The sequence below is a fragment of the Sander lucioperca genome, chromosome 5, assembly GCF_008315115.2.
Source record: "Sander lucioperca isolate FBNREF2018 chromosome 5, SLUC_FBN_1.2, whole genome shotgun sequence".
NCBI classification, from domain to species: Eukaryota; Metazoa; Chordata; class Actinopteri; order Perciformes; family Percidae; genus Sander; species Sander lucioperca.
Genome location: NC_050177.1, coordinates 880,098 through 903,577, shown reverse-complemented (window position 1 = coordinate 903,577; position 23,480 = coordinate 880,098). Strand labels below are relative to the sequence as shown.

Below are 23,480 nucleotides of genomic sequence, written 5' to 3'. Positions count from 1 at the left end.
TCTAACGCGCTTTTACCACAAATAAATACAAGACACGAGTAAACAACAATGTAGAATGAAAGTCAGACGCGTTTACCTTGATGTCTCTGTGGATTTTCTTCTGTGCATGCAGGTAGTCAAGGCCCTGGATAATATAAATAAAAGCTTTCACTTATTAATTTCAACTATTAAACCCCATTTCAGAAATGAAGAGAAAACAAAGAATAAATGGAGCAAAACAGTTGTTGTGCCTTGGACATCATTATCAACAGCTCCAGATCATTAAGAGTAAATCCTTTAAAGTGAATGAATAATTACCTGCAGCATCTCCCTGCAGATGTAGGCGATCTGTGGCTCAGACAGAGGACCAGTCACTGTGGAACACAATTTACTTTTAATAATTCAATACTAATAGTTTACAGCCTCCAGAGTACATTACTGTAAGTGATCAAGGTTCATTAGAAAAGTCTCGCATTGCAAGACCTTCCTCCACAGCGTTGCGGAGGAGGGTCTGGCTAGTCCACACAGCATTCCAGGATGGGAGAAAAACGTGCTGTAGTTTATTGGCATTTCTTTAAACCAATCACCATCATTTTGGGCGGCGCTAGCACCGGACGGAGCAATGGCGCCTCTGCAAAATAGCCTCGGGAAGGAACTTGTTTTGGTGGAACGTGTACGTTCAAAAGTTGTTTTAGTCGTGCAACAGAAAACTCAGATTGGACAGATAGTCCAGACAGATTACCCTGCAGAGATCTGAGGAGCAGTTAACCATAGTCCTCATGAATCCACCCGAGTTTAGAATTCTAACACAAAGAAAGCGGAAAGTAACGGACATACGGCCAAATTCCCGGTGGCACCTGAACAATCCCGGAAGTGGAAAAGTAACATGGTTGTGCAATGCAATTCAGGGTATGATAGTATTTTTGCTTTTAGATGTTTTATTTCAGAAAGAAACCCATGACCAAATAGTCATACATTAGTGTGTGTGTGAAACCAATAAACATAAAACATAAACATAAACTCAATCACTCACTCACTCACCATGGTAGATATCCTGCAGGGAGCCTCCTCCACAGAACTCCATACAGATCCACAGTTTATTGGCTCTGAAGACAAAAGAGGAGTTAACGTCTGTATCTGAGATTTATAAGAGAGGGGGGGGGGGGGGGGACACAGAGACAGACCACTCACCGTATGTAGCTGCCATAATAAGCCACTATGTTGGGATGTTTGCAGCTCCTCACTATGACAATTTCCTGCTGGATGATAGAAAAGTCATCCTCTGTGGAACCAGACAGAAAGAGGGGAAGACATATTTATTATTTTAGTCACATTACTTATGAACACAGTTAGTGGGTATACACGCTACATGCTAACCAAGTCTTTAAGACATCTAGCTCCTTTCCTTTTGAGTTTAGTGTAAGGTATAAGTATGAAAAGCCTCTTGGATCAACAGGGCTGTTTTTCTGACACTATGAAAAGTTGACTTTTTAGAGATAGGTGGTTTTGCTGATAATACTTACATACTTTTACTTAAAGTGGCTATAACTTTCAGGTTGTGATGAGTCTAGCGGTCGCTTTGGACAAAAGTGGTATTGTTTTTATCACACCTGCTGTCATAAAGCTCATTTCTTTATGGTGCTGTATTGCCCACTGTAGATTACTGAGTTAGCGTTACCGGGAGGTTGTATAGTCGCGATGAATGTTTTGCTCAGACAGAAAAATCTTTCATTTACAATAAGAGAGTACATTACAGATGCATCGTTTAAAGGTACTTCTTTGTTACATACACATACATGTAGCGAAATTCATTCTCTGCATTTTAACCCATCCCTCAAGGGAGCAGTGGGCAGCCATTTACAGCGCCCGGGGACCAACTCCAGATCTGAGCCAGTGCCTTGATCAAGGGCACTGACTGGAGCACCTAATACATGTTTTTTGATGGTGGGGGAAACCGGAGCACCCGGAGGAAACCCACGCAAACATGGGGAGAACATACAAAATCCACAGAGAAAGGCCCGGAACGACCTGGATTCAAACCCAGAACCTTCTAGCTGTGAGGACAAAGTGCTAACCATTGGGCCATGCTGCTATTTTTTTTTTTACCTGGCTGGATACAATAACACAGGCTTCAGGCTTTTCCAGTGTTACACCAAAATCTGTGCCCCGACAGAATGTGTGCTCTGTAGCGCCGTCTACCTGCCGTAAATCATTCTGTCACTTTGTGGGAAAAATCGGACCCGGGCAGAGGCATTAATAAAAACTATATAAAATAGCGTTCTTTTCACCGTAAGTCTTGTTTGCTGTTACAGGTCATTTATGATCATCAGATGGAACATTACACAGTTACATATAGTCACTTTAAGTTAATTTTTAAATGCAGGACTTTTTTACCTGCAGAGGAGTAATTTCAGTGTGTTATTAGTACTTTTACTGAAGTATAGGATCTGAATACTTCCTCCAACACTGTCTGTCTAATCATAAATACTGACAGATGCAGCTTCCGCTCAGCCGTTAAAGTACCACTTCCCTATAAATACATAAACATCCCTGAAACAAGGACATGATATTAAACAGACAATAAGCTCTTTTTAAAACTGATATGTGTGTGTTTAGTTGTACACGTATACTCTCCCTTTTTTATTCAGGATAGTCCTTAATATGACGATCCCTCCATGGGAGCATATGTAAGCACAGTACTTGAGTAAATGAGTAAATATACTAGGCTGGAAACATGTTGGTTACCTTTATGCAAGTGCTTAGGTAGAACATCTAGAGGCTTGTTTTTCAGTGTCCTCTCAGGCCTCGGGCATTATTACAAACAAGTCATAATGCCTCTCTTTTAAAAGGATAAACATTCAAAAACAAATCTCACCTGGTTCCATCTTGATGACCTTAATGGCTGCCAGCTCTCCATTCTGCTTGTTACGTGCCTGAACACACAAAGACACATATACTGGTTATTACTTTTACAGGATTCACATCTTGTACTTAAGTAAAAGTAGCAATACTACAGTGTAGAAATACTCTGTTACAAGTAAAAGGCCTGAATTACAAAATCTTACTAAAGTACAATAGTATCAGCATCAAAATACACGCAAAGTACTCATCATGCAGAGTGGACCATTTCAGAATCATATTATATCACTGGATTATAATTATTGCTAGGGCTGGGTACCGAATTCAATACTTTTTAGGCACAGACGGACTTGCCTCCTTAGTATCGAGTATCAATACACAATTTCAATACCTTAGGAGTAAATCTCATCAGTGTCAGTGAGCCAATAAGCATGCAGCATGCTTCTAACAAGATCTAATAATGCTGCTGATTGGCTGTCTAACGTTGCACGTCGTAGAGACACGCAGGGAAAACTCTACGTTACGCACAGTGACAGGGCTCACGTAGTAGGAGCTTAAAAATAAATAAAGATTTGTGCCGTAATGTTGTAACTTTCTTTTTGTTTAATAAAATTGGTATCGAAAAAAGTATCGTTTAGGAACCGGTATCAATCGGAATTGGTACTGGTATCGCACATTTTTGAACGATACACAGCCCTCATTTTTGATGCATTCAGGTGTTCGTCATTTTAATGTTGCAGATGGGAAAGGTGGAGCTCATTTAACTACTTTATAAACAGCTGGACAGCTTAACCTATAATTATACATCATCATTTCTTAGTTGATTGTATTTTGTAGTATTGATCTGAATCTGAAAAGTAACTTCAAAATAAAGGCAGTGGAGTAAAAGGCCCATATTTGCCTCTGAGGTGTGGTGGAGTTGAAGTATGAAGTAGCATAAAATAGAAACACTCAAGTACAAGTATGTTTGTACTTCAAACATGTACTGAAGTACAATACTTGAGTAAATGTACCTACAGTAGTCGTTGTAAATGTGGTGAGTGCCAACAGAGCTTCATTTGCATTTTTCTGTCCAGATCAGTGGAGTGCAACAAGCATCAACCCACACCATTAAAGACACACACACACACACACACACACACACACACACACACACACACACACACACACACACACACACACACACACACACACACACACGATGACCTTTGAAAGTGTGGTAACAGAAAGAGGTCTCACTTCTCTTCTCTTTCTGTTTATTCACACATTATTTATAAACAGAAACTGTTCAGAAATTAATATTGTTCAAATGGGTCCAAGCTGATTTTCTGTTACAGCAAGTTACGACTTCTCTGTAACATTGTGATTAAAAGTTCTTTTACTATAAAAGAATAATACAGTATTAAGCTGAATGACACTTCATGTCAAACAGAAAGGCTGCAGACAAACAACTAAATGTGCTGCTGTTAAAATAATGTACTGTATGTATAATGTTGCAAGTAAAAGTACTTTACCCCATCAGAGTTCATTTTGTTCATGTCTATGCCTATACTATGTCTTATTCAGCATTCTGTGCAATTGCTTTGGGGTGGTAATGGCGCAGTGGATATGATACATGCCTTTGGTGTGGGAGATCTGGGTTCAATTCCCACTACTACACTCACCTAAAGGATTATTAGGAACACCTGTTCAATTTTGCATTAATGCAATTGTCTAATCAACCAATCACATGGCAGCTGCTTCAATGCATTTAGAGGGGTGGTCCAGGTCTAGACAATCTCCTGAACTCCAAAGTGAATGTCAGAATGGGAAAGAAAGGTGATCTAAGCAACGCTGAGCATGGCATGGTTGTTGGTGCCAGATGGGCTGGTCTGAGTATTTCACAATCTGCTCAGTTACTGGGATTTTCACGCACAACCATTTCTAGGGTTTACAAAGAAAAGAAAAGAATGGTCTGAAAAAGGAAAAACATCCAGTATGCTGCAGTCCTGGGGGGCGAAAATGCCTTGTTGATGCTAGATGTCAGAGGAGAATGGGCCAAGTGATTCCAGCTGATAGAAGATCAACTTTGACTCAAATAATCACTCGTTACAACCGAGGTATGCAGTAAAGCATTTGTGAAGCCACAACACGCACAACCTTGAGGCGGATGGGCTACACCAGCAGAAGACCCCACCGGGTACCACTCATCTCCACTAAAAATAGGAAAATGAGGCTACAATTTGCATGAGCGCACCAAAATTGGACAGTTGAAGACTGGAAAAATGTTGCCTGGTCTGATTAGTCTCGATTTCTGTTGAGACATTCAGATGGTAGAGTCAGAATTTGGTGTAAACAGAATGAGAACACGGATCCGTCATGCCTTGTTACCAGTGTGCAGGCTGCTGGTGGTGGTGGTGTAATGGTGTGGGGGATCCCTTTCGCCTTCAGAACTGCCTTAATTCTTTGTGTCATTGATTCAACAAGGTGCTGGAAGCATTCTTTAGAAATGTTGGCCCATATTGATAGGATAGGGTCAAACACGGTATTAGTATGGTGTTCCTAATAATCCTTTAGGTGAGTGTATATCAACCGGTGTCCCTAAGCAAGACACTTAACCCATAGTTGCTCCAAAGGCCTGCAACCTCTGATATATATAGCAATTGTAAGTTGCTTTGGATAAAAGCAAGACGATTGTGGTTGGTTTAAAAAAAAAAAACCCAGGCTGTTATTTTCTCCTATCCCAGAATGTATCTGTGATGTAGCCAGACTTTCGATCTGGCAATGCAAGACTAGAGTTCATATATTATTATTTAAGGTAGCCTTCTCTGTGGAATTTTCCCAAAATCCTTGTTATTGATAACACTGGTGGCAGTAAATTAAACTGCAGACATTATCCTGTTGCTCACGTGAATCAAATGCCCTAGTTCCCCCCCCCCCCCCGACGTCGGTCACATTCCCGTTTCGCCAGACGGGCTTCTTTATGTGAACTTTGTGTTGGACACTGTGTTGTGGTGGGTGCCAGTTGTTTCTTAACGTTAGCGGACTCCATTTCTAAGCTAACGTTAGCTAGTGTTGCACGCTGTTGGCACTGTAGGGGGGCTGAAGAGGCTCTCTGGAGCTCGCATAAACCTCTAATCCTTTGGATTTTCCTGGCAAAGTCCAACTGAGAAAGTAGGAAGAAGGAAGGTGTCAGTTTTTACGTTGCAATCCGCTCACACATTGGCAATACAAAGTGAAAAGACTCCTGCCATTCCATTTCCTTTCCACTCCATTTCGCTCTTTCAAGGATACTTTTGCCACCTGCCACCTGACCACGCCCACCTCACCTGTTGCCTATAAATTGATTGTGAGCCCTTTAGCTCATTCTTTGCACTCTCTGCCAGCACTCCAATGCATCCTGGGTGCGTCTTCGTGAGTTAACGTGAGTCAATCTATCACTTTTGACTGTTTTATGCCATGATTTACTGTCACTTTGGTAACATGTGCACTGCTGACTGAATTCCTTTGTTTGCCAGACATGTGCCATGAGCCATGTGGAAAGATTGTTTGTTTGTATTATCTTAAAGCCTGTGCATTTGTGTTTGTTTGAATTATCTGTTAAAGCCTGTGCATTTGTGAGTAGTAAACTCACATCTCCTTTGTTCATTTGTATAATTGTTTAATTTATGTGTTAATTGACCACTTTCACTAATTGTATTATCTTTATCACTTTCTGCAGCACACGACAATGTGATGAATCAAATTCAACCTGAATGATAAAATAAAATACCACTGGTGTTGTATCAAACCCTGCCTTCTCCCTGCTTCGTTCATCACTCCATATCACCTGACGTCTTCTGATCGAGACCGTTTGCTCACCAAACCCTCCCTCCACTTGAACCATTCCCATCACCCTACAGTTCTGTCACAAAGTGATTAATACAAATTAATTAAATAAAAGCCCAAGACGATGTCCACAACTCAAAGATTCAGTTTACTGTCACAGAGGTGAAGAAACTACAAAAATTCACATTTAAGAAGCTGCAATCAGAATGTTTACTACTAATTTTAGAATGATGAACACATTAATGCATCAATATTTATAATTCAGCAATATAATATATTCTGAAATAGACCATTCTGCCTACCAAGTATTGGTATTTACACTCTTAAGTAAATGATCTTATATACAATATAAGAATACTTCTTCCACAATTGCATATACCAGACAGTAGTTTAGACATGACTGGCCACCTACTCATTCACATTCTGTCACTCATGAAATACAAAACAGTCAAGTGTACTCGGTCAGCGAGGGCAGGACAGGTGCACAACAACGGAAACTCCACTGCCTCAGAGGGATTTTTGACACATGACACATTGGTTATTTGAGCACCAAATATCAATCAAAAGTTCCAATCTTTTCAGCAGGAGAGTATTATGACTACAATCAAAAGATAGAATGCTTCGTAATTCGTATTCCGAACATTGTATTTTCAGTTACACTTGTCTTTCCCTGTCGTCAATGAACCGTTATATCAAAACAAGGTTGTTGTCATATTTCATGAAATGAGCAGGATGTTGTTAGCAGTTGTGTTAGGATGGTAATCAAATGAGAAACACTTTCCTCTCGAAAACAAAAAAGAGGCAACTTTTTCGAGACACGACTAGAAGGCAGGCGGTGACCACCTCCGCGGTCAAGCCACTCATTTTGTCGGAAAAATTAAAATGATAAACTGTAATGGAAGCTGACACTTCACAGTTGGACGTATGTTTATGACGTTGAAATGGCACAGTGGAAAGTCGGGGTGTTGTGGTCGCGGTGGAGGACAGTCGGTCATAAACAACTGGCTTACATTTATCACAGACATCTTTTTATATATATATATATATATATATATATATATATACGTACAACCATTTCACAGTTGTAAACATAACCATTCTAAGTGGCCCCGAGTTTATTTCCTGTTGCAATGTAAGCGAATGACATTAACTGAAGTTAACAAGGGGCCAGGCTGTTGCCTAGCAATGGAATTCCATTGAAAAGTATATATATATATATATATATACTTTTCAATGGAATTCCATCATTCCATCATAAAAACAGGCCAGTAATCTAACTATATATATATATATATAGTTAGATTACTGGCCTGTTTTTATGATTAGCTCTAGTGGTACGTGGATATAAAGTTACTAGAAGGAGAGTCACAGTCCTAGTATACTGTATGTGCTCCCTCAAAACGCAGAGAAATGAATTGAACGCAAATGAAAGCAGTTAAAAAGCTTGGTGTTCATTTTCAAATATGCCCACTTTACAAAACGGTATTGTAACAGTGTTGACAGAACGTGAAGATCAGCAGAGGCTGTTCGCTGCACAGTTCTTCTGATATATCTGTGAAATGTGTTTCTGAGAAAGTTTAGTCATGTTTATTGTGAGAGAGCAGGTCGCATGTGCCAGTAAAGTACCTTGTTGAACGCGTTATTACACAACAGTTCTTAAACAGAGCAATTCATAGCAGGTGAATCACTTCTTATGGGAAGCAGCAGAACCTGTGTACAGTAGTCAGACGTGGAGTACAGTCGAGACAAACAAAAGCATTTGGTGGCAACAATGACAATGGAAACTCCACTCAATCGAAGGAGTGTGTGTGTTAGTGTCAGTGTGTGTGACATCAGAGAGGTCACTGGGAGGAAAGACAGCCTACAAGTAAACGACCAATACACACGCACGCACACACACATGCACGCACACACGCACATACACACACACGCACACATACACGCACACACAACTGGACATCACAGCAGAAGCCACAGCAACATTTCCATCTTGATGTGTGTGTTTACTAGTTTCAGGGGTCTTTCCTTTCTCTGACCTCTGTGATACAGACACACACACACACACACACTTTGAAACAACATCTTGGGTTTGTGTCCCGTTCTTGTCCCGCGTGTCACTAAAATGTACATCTTTTAACCCCACCCACCGTCTTTTCCTAATCCTCCTAACTAAGTGGTTTTACCTTGCACATTGAAAAATGACGCTGAGGGGATACCCAGTGAGTCAGAAAGTGACACCATTGGGTCCTAACTAAGCGTCAGTATGTTGACAAGTTGGGATTGAGAATGTTAGGTTAAGGGGAGTGAGGCGTCAGCAGTCAATGACATATAAAACATTCAACAGATTTTTCTTAAAGTTGTCAATCACTGCAACAACGTGGGGGTTCTTAAACACCACGAGTAGCTGCAACTTGGGTGTGTGGCGTGTGAAGTATGTCATGGCAGGTGTTTTGCTCAAGACCCAAGGAAGCGCAATGTGAATGTGACGTTTGTATGAGCAGTTCTCGAGAAAGCTGTAAGGAGCAATACCACAGGCTAAGCAATCGGCCCATTACCAACAGGCATGTTTTGAACCGGCACCGCACTAGTAGACTGTAAATTTAGAATTTGAACAGATCGTTACAGTTCGAATATTAACTACGGTCGAACGGTTTGAATTTTTAATAACAAATGACAGCCCTAATGTTGATTAGATCACACAAAGATTTGTTTTTTAGTTGTTAGACTGGGAGTTCTTTTACACAGAGGATGATTCATCTTTGTATTCAGGAAGTTCAGGAACATTCAATCATTGATTAGTTCATGTTAGCATGGCTGAAACACAGCAGGGACACTGTGGAGGCACTGACTCGCAGATATTAAAGAGATAATCCAGCGTTCATTTGACTGTGGGTCATTTAGTTTACAGGTCATTTATACAGTAAGATTATTTCATTAAGACATTTGATCTCACAAAGTACTAAAGCACACGCTCCCTCACTTTCTCTCTCACACACACATGCAGGCACGCACGCACACACACACACACACTAGTTATGGGATGGAGTTTGGATGCATTTGTTTGATGTTCTCGGCATTATAAATGATCTCTCTTCCTCTTTTTTGGGTTAAAGATAAATCAACCCTAACCAGAAAGTCAAGCACATTTAATTGTAAAACACAGATGTACACAGACACAGACACACACACACACAGACAAACACACTGTTTCAGCAGAAACCTGACACAGTAAACTTGACTCTGCTTCTCTATGTAGTCTGCTGCTCTTTTGTCTCACTTCTTTATTTTTTTTTTTTTGTGTCTGAGGTCGCACACTTAACACAGGTGCAGCCCACAGCTTCTGTGAGGCCTGAAACAAGAGTTGCACCACGTTGAACAGCAACTCTGACTGCAGCTTAGTAGCACAAGCCACATCTGATAAGGAGAGTCAGGTGTTTTACTGTAAGAGGACGAAAGATCCTGACACGATCGGATGCAGAGTTGCAGTCAGCTAAGTCAAGTCTGAGTCAGTTCCCAAAGCCCTGCACCAAAGTTACACTTATATTTTTTCACAGACAAGAAGAAAACATCCATCATCAAACAGACGTTTATATTTCAAATCTAGATGGGAAGGAACATGTCTGGGTCAAGAACTAGTGTGCAAAATAAGGTCTGAGTGGAAATAGGTACAACTGAAAAGACTTTGTTGATCACGTCAGAAAAGTGACTAAAGAGTGATCCTCGAGTCCTCTGAATGTGACCATATATGAATGGAGACACACAGAGGAAACCCACCAGATCATATCTCTGCAGACACTGCTGTTTGTGTTTACACTGCCGTTCAAACGTTTGGAATCAGCTGTTATACCGATGTTCTTCTTCTTTCCTTCAATAATTACCAGTATTTTAACAGATAAAAAACAGTATAATTCAGACACCAGATGTTGTATTTACATGTGAAATAGTTTTGAACCCAAAAGAAGAAGAATGAAATGATTCAAACTTACATTTTTGAAGCATGACATTATTGAAGCACAACGGTGCAACTGGGCTCTATATATTGAGTTGTTGTGGGTTTTTTTGAATCGCAATTTTATTGAAAACGCGCATGTGTGTGTGTGTGTGTGTGTGTGTGTGTGTGTATGTTTGTATGTGTGTGTGGTGCCTTAAATAGTAATGCTGTGATGCTGTATGAAGAGGAATCCGCCAACACTGTTCTTGATTATAAAAAGGTTTATTACAAGCAAAGATTCAGCATCAATTTTACAAACTCCTGCAGAGAGCTTGGAGAACGACCAACCCAATCTTCAAAATTTGTCGCTATGCCTTTTCTTTGTGTGCACACCGTATATATCCTATGCATTGTATCAACATAGGACGTGATATTTGTAAGTATACCATTGGACCAGATAACTGACCAATCAATGCCTGTTATCTGGCACAACTCCAAAAAAGATCTCTTCTGTCTTGGGAGGACCTCTGCTCATGTTAACAGTTTCCAGATGTGTTCAGTAAATGTGGAGTAAAGTTCATAGGACTCCCTTATAACATACCTTTAGGACAAAGTTTATAGAAAGTTATAGGATGGTCAATATACCACGTGTGTGTGTGTGTGTGTGTGTGTGTGTGTGTGTGTGTGTGTGTGTGTGTGTGGGGGGGGGTCAGATCACAGTCAGATCCTCACACAAACCACACATTCATTTTAATTTGAATATTTTTCAATGAGAATGAGGCAAAAGTGATCATTCCCTCCAAAATCGTGAATTATATCGCAATTTGATATCAGTCAAATAATCGCAATTAGATATTGTCCTGATATGGTGCAGCCCTAGTTTAAACTGTGATTTGTCAGCCCATAGTATGTTCAGCTGATGTTCCAACAGCGCTAACCCTAGACTAACCTGTTTTATCGTGAAGTTTGAAGATGATTTGCTAAATGTTAATTCCGGCTTGTTATAGGCTGCATCATTGTGCACCAGACACTGAAACGGGAAGCTGTTCCTATTTAAATCTGCACACATTGTGATGCTAAGCTTCCAGTTTCTTTTACCAATGAATGCTGACATACAGTTCCCTTCTCTTTGGAAGTGTATTCATGTTGTCAGATGCTTGGCTGAATATGATAAACCTGTTCTGTTCTTTGCTGTGATGTTGTTGTTGTTGTTGTCTAACAGGTAGAACCAGCACACCGGCAGACAGTTAGAGAAAGGAAGTGTGCACTGTGTGCCTCAGCAGGCAGAAATGTTGCCTGGGTGCATGCCACCATGTCTGCTATTCTGATGATTCTTCTTTCACACAGTCAATTTAACGTAACTGTTGCACTGAACTACTTAATATGGGCAATTGATACTGTTTCTCTTTATTTCTGTAATATACAATTTCTTAATTGTTTTTTTTAATTCCATTACTTTTTGTATAATCTTGTGTTGCTTAAAAACTTTAACTTTAGGTTTTGATCAAGAGTTGGCTGACGCTGTCGGAACCACTCCATAGTGTATATATACCACGATGTGTTGCTGGCTGAGATGACACACTAGTAATTCATTATTTTTTAATTAATGAAAGTTTGGACATCTGTTGATCTAGACTAGGGCTGAACGATTTTGGGGGTGGCCAGATATTGCGATTACGATTCGATTTGCGATTTTTTCTTAAAAGTTTAGCTAAAGTTCAATATTCACTGTGTAACAAATAAAACATGTGATGGAGCATTATGACATGAGACACCATCAAACTGATTTATATTCTTATGCAAGGATGAGAACATGGATCTGAATTGCCAGCGATAAGCCTCTGATTAAACCTGAGTAGTTATCTTGAGCAGTGAAAATCACCGTGAATCAAATCTCATGGGTTAGGATGAACCAAAGACGAGAGCACACACTTCACAGACGACAACAAAAATGCAGCCAGTTGTACTATGCAAATCTGACTTGTGCAGTGCAGTCACCACATCCACATCCTTCTCTCTGACTGTCCTCATGTCAGCGTCCACTCCTCTAACTGATCCTCCTAAAGGAGCTGTGTGTGAGCCTCTACAACTTAACTCTTATGTTGTCCTCCCGGGTCAAAATTAACACTCTTTTTACGATTCTGTTGCTTTTTCCTCACGTTATGCTTGCTTTTTATTTTACGTTTTTGTCGCTTATTTCAAAGTTTTTGGCACTTTTTTTCCATTAACGCCAGTATATTCACCACTAGACCTATTTATTTGCACTAGTTTTACACTTATTTTTTTGAAATTCATGGTCAATAAACCTCATTTATATGAAATTTTCTAATTTTTGTGTAAGAAAAAAGCAGAAATGATGAATGATTTTGACTAATGGTTAAGATCAGAGGAATGAAGGTAATGGATAATCACAGATCTGTCAAAGTTGAGTCAGGATAATGCTATAAAATTCTCTTTGTGAAGAGCATCTTATGGGTTCCATAAGATGCTCTTCACAAAGAGAATGTTATTTTGGGGCAATTTTGTTAAAAGAAACCCACATTTTTTAATATAGAAACTTTGAAAATGGGTCAAACAGGAGGGTTAAGGCTAAAACACTTCCTCCTGCTGCTGCACCATTATACACAGACATTCTGGTATTAATAAGGTCATCCAACATCCTCCAACAGTGGGGGAAGAAGTATTCAGATCCTTTACTTCAGTAAAAGTACTAATACCACACTGTGAAAATACTCCACTACAAGTAAAAGTCCTGCATTCAAAACCTTACTTAAGTATTAAGTATTATCAGAAAATGTACTTAAAGTAAAAGTACTAATTGTGCAGTAAAATGTTCACTGTCACTGTTTTATTATTATATCAGATGTTTCTGGATTAATATTCCTGCTGCATTAATGTGTATGTTGCATCTTACTGCTGTAGATGTTTAAGGTTGTGCTCCTTTATATACTGTTGGGTAGTTTAGTCTACAGCAGTGCATCATATTCTATAAATTCATCATATGTTTGTAGCGTCGCTGTCCTGTGAGAACCACGTATCTCTAAAATGTTTTAAAACTTGTCATGGTGTCAGAAAAACAGCTCTGTTTTCAGCTTTGTGACGATGCATTTTCCAGCTGATCCGAGAGGCTTTTTAAAGACTTTATTGAGATTAAGAAGGAGGAGAATGTTCTTCTCTTTCTCAACACGTAAAGGAACACTTCATCCTTTAGTTTATCACAAACATTCATCATCATCAACACATCTGGTGATACATGGTTTCCACTGGACAAGGAGGGGATGAAAAACTGTCATCTGAAAAGTAGTCTATATCCTCGACGTTCCACTTCCGGGATTGCTCCGTTGCCGACGTAAATTCCGCTGGATTTCCGGATCCGTTGCCTTGGGCTTCCTTTGTGTTGGCATTCTAAACTCCGGTGGATGTGTGAGGACTATGGTTAACTGCTCCTCAGATCTCTGCAGGGTAAATCCAGACAGTTTTCTGTTGCACAACTAAAACAACTTTTGAACGTACACATGTTCCACCGAAAAAACTTCCTTCCCGAGGCTATTTTGCAGAGGTACCGTGGCTCTGTCCGGTGCTTAGCGCCGCCCATGACGATTGTGATTGGTTTAAAGAAATGCCAATAAACCAGAGCACGTTTTTCTCCCATCCCGGAATGCTGTGTGGACTAGTCATACTTTTCACATAGTCTCGCTTTGCCAGACCTTCCTCCACAGCGCTGTGGAGGAAGGTCTGGCAAACCGAGACTATGTGAAAAGTAACTAAAGCTGAGAGACAAATGTAGTGTAGTAGAAAATTCACAATTTACCTCTGAGATGTAGTGGAGTACAAGTATAAAGTAGCACAAAATAGAAATACTCAAGTAAAGTACAAGTACCTTAAAATCTGTACTTAAGTACGGTACTTGAGTAACTGTACTTTGTTACATTCTACCCCTGATCTCTATAGTGGTCTACTTTCTCTCCTTTCTTACTGCTGCTCATGGTGCATAAGTGCTGCATTTGCAGACTGAACTCGCTATACTGTGATTGTAGCAACATGTAACTTGAGTGCACATGCATGTTTGATAATATCTATACGTGGGTGTATGTGTGTGTGCATCCATGTGTTGAGAAAGATTTACTATGCAAATGTCCCTCTCTGTAAAACAGAAGAAATCAACTGACCTGTTTAGAGGAAGTGTGATCCCTCTACAGCTAACCTGCTTTGCATCAGTAACATTTACTGCACTTCATTGTTGAACAGTTTAAGCACAGGAGAGATTAGTTTATGGTACATGCCTCTGTAAAGCCTGATATTCAAAATGTCATGTCATAATATTCAGAGACGCACTGCAAACAGCCGCTCAAAAGTAAATTACAAGCTCAAACTAGAGCCCAAATCTACTATGACATTTTAATTCTTAATAATATTGAAATCAAACTCAATCCATTTTGAATTGGTGAGACCATGAATGGAACATATAGCTCCTGGTGAGAGTCTTATTTGCAATATGTCCCTGATTGATATAATACATTCTTTAAAATACTACAAATCTATATCAGCTAGCGAGTTTAAGCACTGAAGCAAAGCAACTTTCTAGAGAATAAATCAAAATTTCTGACCCAAATTATCATAAATAAATACTAACCAGTCTGAGAGACCGACGCCTGAACACCTGAACACCTGAACAAGAGTATTAGCAAATGAATGAGACAAAATTCTGTCAGCCATGTTAGCATGTTAACATTAGTAGTATTATTCGTATGTTAGCATGCTATTAGCATTAGCTAGGGCTGGTGGGAATTTAAACATTAGGTTTGTAGGTATTCTATTATAAACTGTCAGGGACATTAAATGTCAGTACCAAGTTTTACCAGTATCACGTGTATGCACTATATCATAAATAAACATCAGAGTAAACAGAGGAAAAGGTGAAGATGTTTCTTAACTTCCATGTTTTGAAAATGAGATGGTGCATCCCAAGGGTTTAACTTAAATAAATTGCTTCTTTGTAATTTGGGTGGAGTGACCTTTAATCTCTGTAGGCTTGTATCATGTAGGCTAACTATGGAAAAAAGGAGGCGGCAGTTTAATTTCACCAGAGCACTATTTAAAGATGAGAATGACTTCTGTTTAAGGTCGATTTACCACAAGTTTAAAACGATACAACCTCCGTTAATAGTATAGAAAGTACCCAAGCTATAAAAAAACAACAACACACAGACCATCGCGTAGCTTAACAGGTAGCATGCAGCTAAAGACACAGCATGAAATGTTAGCTTACCGGTAGCCTGCAGCTACACTTTTCCAGACAGCACGGATACTGCTGGACTCGGAGATAACGGAGAACAAACAGAACTGGAAACCCCTCTTGCTAGTCACCGGTGGGGCAACATGTTTGCCTTCCCCATGTGTTATGTAAACAAACAATGTAAAGCCTCACTCCAATGTCATGGTGCATTCAGGTGCACCTCGTAAACTACCCTAGCAATCGAGAAATTATTTTTTAAGTTGTTAATAAATGTATGCCTGTAGGACTTTTTTCCCTTTTTGCCGTGGTATCGAAAGAGGTTTTGAGTATTTTTTTTTATACTGCCATTGTATCAATGTTATGTGAAAATTATTTGGTTCATACATAATATTTACATTTAAAGTTTGACACTTCATCTTGAACTGTGTAAAGGATGTTTGTTCTTAGCAACGAGGAACTAATTCTGCAGTGGTGCATGACAAAAATAAAGTAGTATTAAATTATTTCTGTTGAATGTATATTTTCATTGTAGATGCTACATAAAAGCAACATGTTCGAGGTGCTGCTCATTCAACATCCAGACACAAAAGCTCAAAGTCAACATCTTTTAAATCTTCAATCAGCTCCATCATATTTTGCTAGTAAATGTTTTAAATTGCAATGAAAAGTCTATTTTTCAATAAACACCTTGACAAACAAAACCCCCAGCTGTGCTCAACATAAGAGCGGAAACATTTACTAAAATACAAATAAATCAAATCACATGAAAGGGGAAAACATGAGAAAGAGCAGTGAGACACCCAGTCAGGGTCGCGTTAGATTTCATCTTAGCACAGCTGTAAAGAAAACTCCCGCCATACACTGTCTAACTTGCAAAAAATATATATAAAGTTTTTGTTTTTTTTTGCCAATTTCGACCTGCTTATCCCCCTCCGACGCACTTGTCTCACGTTGTAGTATAGTATTTTTCTGTACTTTCTTAGCACAGCTGAAAGTTTTTGACTCCTTATTGAAGCTGAATCATCCTATAGAAAGTCTCTGGCTTTCAAATAATGTGTTTAACTTTTGTTTAGAACTTGAGGTCCTAAAATAAGACGACCAACAAGACACTGACGTAGTTTGACTACAACCCAGAGTTTAGGCTGACTTCTTCTGTTTCAGTTGGAGTAAAGTTGTCAAAAGAAGTAGAATACTTTCACTTTGTGTAAAACCACTTCCTCCAGCAGGGCCGGAGCCTGCACTTGAGTTGTGATTGCTATCAACCAATGAAACTGAAATCAATCACACCTATTTTTCCTTTCAAACTTATCAAGACATTTCCGGTGAGAAGGACACAATCTATTCAACCATGAGGAACTGAACATCTAGTCATATAGTAACTATGTACATGTACTAGTACGGTACTCACAGTAAGTACAATTTTGAAGTACTTGAGTATTTCCATTCAACCCGTTCTCACTCCGAACTCGTAAAATACGAAAATTTAAAAGTTTGGTCAGTGGCTGTCAGCATCAGAAACAACGCAAAAAGCGCTCTTCAGCGTGTGTGTAGAACGCACCGGGGAGAGCAGCAGCTACACAGCGTTTGAAGATGACGTAGCACTAAGAGCGACAACGGTAGCGAGTAGTATGAAAGGCCTAATCCCAACCGTCCCATTCTTCTTTTCCTAAACCCAACCGTCCCATTCTTCTTTTCCTAAACCCAACCGTCCGTTCTTCTTTTTCTAATCCCAACCGTCCCATTCTTCTTTTCCTAAACCCAACCGTCCCATTCTTCTTTTCCTAAACCCAACCGTCCCATTCTTCTTTTCCTAAACCCAACCGTCCGTTCTTCTTTTTCTAATCCCAACCGTCCCATTCTTCTTTTCCTAAACCCAACCGTCCCATTCTTCTTTTCCTAAACCCAACCGTCCCATTCTTCTTTTCCTAAACCCAACCGTCCGTTCTTCTTTTTCTAATCCCAACCGTCCCATTCTTCTTTTCCTAAACCCAACCGACTGTTCTTCTTTTTCTAATCCCAACCGTCCCGTTCTTCTTTTCCTAAACCCAACCGTCCCATTCTTCTTTTCCTAAACCCAACCGTCCCGTTCTTCTTTTCCTAAACCCAACCGTCCCGTTCTTCTTTTCCTAAACCCAACCGTCCCGTTCTTCTTTTCCTAAACCCAACCGTCCCGTTCTTCTTTTCCTAAACCCAACCGTCCTGTTCTTCTTTTCCTAAACCCAACCATGCAAGTTAGGCCAGGGGTTCCTAAACTTTGTGATGTCAAGGACCCCTAAACTGACACAAATTAGACAATGGACCCCCATTTCATAAGATTTCGTCGCAGGGTCTCCCATCTGATAGGATTTTCGAAATCTCTAGGGCCCCTATCTTGCACCTGATGCAGTGCAAAGCCCGACGCAAGTGTCTTTGCTAGTTTAAGACCGACGCAGTTGTCAATTTCCCGTCCAGTGCCTGCGTCGTTTGAATAGCAAAAGCATCTGCACATATCTGTGTGCCCATGGGCGTGCTGGTCTTACAGGGAGGTGTGTTCAGGTGCATTCTTGGCGTATTGCTATCTTGAGGCTGCGTAAAGTGATTGCGCCATTGACCAACAAAAACCTGGTCTAAAGACAATAACGCAGCATTTTATTGTTATTTTAACGCCTGCTTCATCTCATGGAGTTGTGTGTGACACTAAGTACAACCCTTTTGAACCATGCGCCCGGTGCACAGACAATTTTTTCCGCCGTTAAACTTTTCCACCTGGCGCACCTTTGCCAGGCGCTTCACGCCATGTGCTTAGATCGTTAAAATAGGGCCCTAGATGATTTATCACAGAAAGTATATGAAACCCATGACCAAAATAGTTATACATTCTGTCATTGTGTTACGTAAGGATGGAATTATGATGAAAGTCTTTTGTGAAAAAATGTTTCCCCTTTTTGCTGGGAACCCCCTAGAACCCCTGAAGGGCCCATGAGGGACTCAGGACCCCACTTTGGGAACAACTATCCTAGGCTACCAAGCAGTATAAATGTTAAAGTAATAAACACATTAATGCATAATAATATGATATTATATACATTATTATAAAATGGGCCATTCTGCATAATGAGTACTTATTACTACTTTAAGGATATTTTGATGCTACTATTTTTGTACTTTTACTTAAGCAAGATTTAGAAGACAGGACTTTTACTTTACTTTTACAGTATTTCTACACTGTAGCAATGTTACTTTTACTTGGGTTAAAAATCTGAATACTTCCTCCACCACTGGTACAGTGTGTATTTTAAGGGATACAGAAAACTGAACCAAAGTAGGTGGAAGTAAGACATGCTTGACTTGAGACGCTAGCAGTCAGTGTGACAAACATCCCCTTCATACTAACGAATTTACTCAGCCATACATTTCTTTTTGATCTTAAAATAAAGTCTTTCAGACTCTTTCAAGGAGCCCTTCTCTTTCAAAGATTCTTCAAATGTTTTAGATTCCTCATAAGTTTAAATTCCTTTCTGGTTTGAAGTGAAACTCGGATCAGTGGCAGCAGCAGTACTACACAAGTTTAAAAATAGCAGCTGAAGGCTCTGACCTTAAAAACTTCTCCGTACGTTCCTCCTCCGACTCTCAGCAGGAGTTCAAAATCATCCTGAGGGTTCCTGGTGGAGATATCCAGAGCTGCCCTGTGTTGGGAATCCATGTTGATGCTCATGTTGCTAATATTCCTCTTCAGGCATGTCACACACACACACACACACACTCTCTCTGGCTCTCTCCCTCACATACTCTCACACACACTCAGAACATCTACAGGCAACAAAATGGATAAACTCCCAGAAGAAGTGAGTTGCTGAGAAAAGTGACTTTGCCTGTCGTGTGTCGTTCAGCTGCCGTCATACACACACACACACACACACACATTCACACCTTCCTGTTTCTGTTTCTCAGCCTGTTATCAATCATCCCTCCCTCTGTCACTCCCTCCCTCTGTCACACCTGCCTCTCTTCTCTCTCAAACATTTTTTTTTACCAGCTCATTTACATAATCCAATTTTGTTTCCTGTTGGGTGTGTGCATGAGTGAAAGACAGACTTTTATGTCAGTGTGTTACAGATTTGTGTGTGTGTGTGTGTGTGTTTTTTATTATAGTGTTTGCGTTCTTGTGTTTCTGTGCTTGTGGGGACCAACATAAAAAAAATAAACTATTTCAAGATGAAGAAATGGTGCCACTTTATAAAGAGCTAATGTGGGCAGAGTAAAGATTAGAATTAAAGGTTAAGATCCTGTGTGTGTGTGTGTGTGTGTGTGTGTGTATGTGTGTGTGCGTGTGCGTGTGCGTGTGCGTGTGTGTGTGTGTGTGTGGCTTGTAGCTGATTAGTTGCAGTTGTGCTGTTTGGGGTTTTCAGCGTAAGTTTCAGTCTCAGCTTCACGCCTACTGAAATGTGTCTGTTTGTGTGTGTGTGTGTTGCAGCTCTGCAAGAACAGTCACTCGTGTTTGGAGCTCCCTGTCAGCTTCCTGCTCAGCATTTCCCTGCCGATAAATAAGGGCACCCTTTGCATCTTGATAACAAGTTAAAGTCACTTTATCAGCTGTGTATCTGGTCTGAATATTCTTTAAAGGTTACATACTGGCATTCATAGTTATCTGTAGCATCTTACAGCACTGCAGCATGTTCATTTACTAACCTTTGATATGTTTCTCCTTGACACTCCTGTCCCACAGAACTTCTCTTGAATGCATGATCAGGCATCGTGTATAAGTTTGCATTATTAAAGATAAAATAAAATAATACATTTAATAAAGCATTGATTGAGCATCCCACCTGTCCGCTCAATACGATGTTACAGAAATGTCACTAGCCGATGTCGATCTTTTTGAGGTTGTTGAGGGGCAAGTAGCAGATGTCGTAGTTGGAGAGAACGGTTTATACGGTCTCGTTAAGTGATAGCTGGGGAGTATAAGTGGCAACAGTCGGAGTTCATGAGCACTGGGTACAGTTCACAGGCTGATCTGGCACGTACTGGACATGAACAAGAGTCATTCAAAAAGATTTGTTCATTTTTCGCCCGTCACTACTGGCTACTTTATATTTTATATATATATAGTTTTTTATATATATATGTATAGATTTTATATTACTATGTCTACATTCCTTGCACTATTGGACTTATTTGCACTACCACCATGACACACACTCTCATAGAGCACCTTACCTGCCCTGTCACTGCAAGCGTCTCATGCTTATACATCCCTTAGTACATTCATGTGGATTTTTTATTTAGTATCTTTTTCTTTTATTGTCCATATTATTCATGTGGATTTGTTATTTTATCATCCTGTTTATGATGTATGTGTATGTTGTGTGTGATGTCTGTAAGCTACTGGGACCTTGAATTTCCCCTTGGGGATCAATAAAGTATCTATCTATCTATATCTATCTCTCTACTCACCTCACCTGAAATGGTTCGGACACAGCCCCTCCAATTGTCAAGAAAGGTGTGGAGGGAGGTGGTTTCCGAAGCTGTCACACCATCCGACAAGCAGTTCTGAAGAAGCAAACACACAGCTTCAGGCACAGCAGAGCTCTGAGCTAAATGCTAACAAGCAGGAATACTTTTTACTGTTGCTAACATTTGTTAATTAGCTCCAGGCACAAAGTACAGCTGAGGCTGATGATGGGAAATGAGATGTTACTTTTGCAGGTATTTGGCCATAAAACAAAGTATTGAACACATTGAAATGTTAACCCGGTGGTGGCGCTAGATGAGCAGTCAGAGGATACCAGGGTTTTTATTAAAAAATGTTGAGATATTTTGGAGCAAAGTGGTGGACAGACCGAGCTACAGACAGATTAACACTGCCATCCATAGGGCCATGCTAGTGTGGATATACTGTAAATATATTAAAGCAAATTAGAAAAGTAAGAAAAATATTGATCAGTTTCACATTAAAATAAGCAAATATATTAATCACATTTTCTCAAAGCCATGCAACTCTTGTAAAGTACTTTACTCGTGTAATGAACCCACTTAGGGAAAAGGAGGACTGAGTATACAAAGATACTAAAATGAATAGCTGTGGACACGTGGAGGGGCCCAAACAGAATGCCTATATATGTACAGGGTCCAGAAGTTTGTGCTGTGCCCTGAACCCACTCATCTGAAAGAGCCTCTCTCATTACGAGGCATTATGAAGATTAAAAGGACAACGAAGCAAGCAGCTGAAGTGTGTTATTCATTAAAAGGTTAAGTTAGAGCAGACATTGAAAGATAGACATCACATAATGATACCATCTTCATCGTTTGACATTTGTCTTCTGTCTGCTCTGTCTGATGGCTGCCTGCCTACAGTCTCATTTCAGTCCCACCTCACAAACACCCACATGCAACAGACAGATAAAACAGGCCGCTTAACCACAAATAACTGCCTGAACCTCAACTCAGCCTAGAGAGCGGGACTGATGCTATGTATAAATATGGATTAAACAACTATAGATTTGACCTCAAGTGGGGGATGATTCAAAGGCAATGTGCAGATTCTGTTAGTGTGAAATACGTGCACATCATGCGGATCCACATGCACGTAGAAGATACGCAGCCTCGTTCTCGAGCAAGCAAAAATGAGACAAGACAGAGAAGTGTGCTAAAGCTAGCAACCGGGCCAGTTCGTTATATGCAACTTCTTCACTTTCATTTGCATTCAGTTATTCCTCATTGGCCAGTTGGTTTTGTTCAACTTCTTCTAGAGTTAAAAAGAAAAACATGTAAACAAAGAGCTCTATGAGGATTGTAAACAGTAAGACAATAGGGCAATGTAAAAGGGCAAATAGTGCTGGAATAAATAAAGAATTATTAATATACACTGACCAGAATAATAAATGCAACACTTTTGTTTTTGCCCCCATTTTTCATGAGCTGAACTCAAAGATCTAAGACTTTTTCTATGTACACAAAAGGCCTATTTCTCTCAAATATTGTTCACTAATCTGTTGTAGTGTTAGTGAGCACTTCTCCTTTGCCGAGAAAATCCATCCACCTCACAGGTGTGGCATATCAAGATGCTGATTAGACAGCATGATTACTGCACAGGTGTGACTTAAGCCCCGTTTACACGAAGGGAAGACGCAGATATTTTCCTGCGGTTTGGCCTCTCATTTACACGAAAACCCCGTTTTTATCACAGAAAACGATTATTTCTAAAAACTCCGGCCAAAGTGGAGATTTTGGAAAACTTCGTTTGCACGTTTGCATGTAAACTGAGACAAACGGAGGTTTAGGCAGCCGAGAGAGAGAAAGAGGAAGTGAGTCGTTGCTATTGTTGCTATTTTCGGGATTCTGATTGGCTAACGTGGGCTTGAGCTTCTTGTTACACTGCCACCTACAGGTGTGGCATGCTCTTAACAGCATTGACAGCATATATACACGGGTACATGTAAACGAACACTTTTCTGAAAATAGAGGTTCTAAATGTCCGTTTATGAAAATAGCCGGCCACGTGTAAATGTAGTCTTAGGCTGGCCACAATAAAAGGCCACTCTAAAATGTGCAGTTTTACTGTATTGGAGGGGTCCGGGGGGGTCCGAAAACCAGTCAGTATCTAGTGTTCATCCCTCTCTCTCTCTCTCTCTTTCTCTCTCTCTCTCTCTCTCTCTCTCTCTCTCTCTCTCTCTCTCTCTCTTTCGACCT

General features: G+C 40.1%; 1 protein-coding gene across 3 annotated transcripts in view; it reads right to left on the bottom strand.

Annotated features, from left to right (window-relative positions):
• LOC116053191 (mitogen-activated protein kinase kinase kinase kinase 5-like) overlaps positions 1-19,763 on the bottom strand; it is a 45,306-nt gene extending 25,543 nt beyond the window's left edge. The window contains exons 1-6 of one of the 3 annotated variants that reach the window (XM_036001014.1): positions 19,387-19,763; positions 2,855-2,912; positions 1,171-1,261; positions 1,021-1,085; positions 298-353; positions 77-124 (exon numbers count right to left, since the gene is read on the bottom strand). In XM_036001014.1, the coding sequence (XP_035856907.1) occupies positions 77-124; positions 298-353; positions 1,021-1,085; positions 1,171-1,261; positions 2,855-2,912; positions 19,387-19,506 (438 nt within the window). In that variant the 5' untranslated portion in view covers positions 19,507-19,763. The remainder of the gene's footprint in view (positions 1-76; positions 125-297; positions 354-1,020; positions 1,086-1,170; positions 1,262-2,854; positions 2,913-19,386) is intronic. The other 2 variants (XM_036001012.1, XM_031304171.2) reach the window with 2 other exon arrangements.
• Between the last annotated feature and the right edge of the window lie 3,717 nt (positions 19,764-23,480).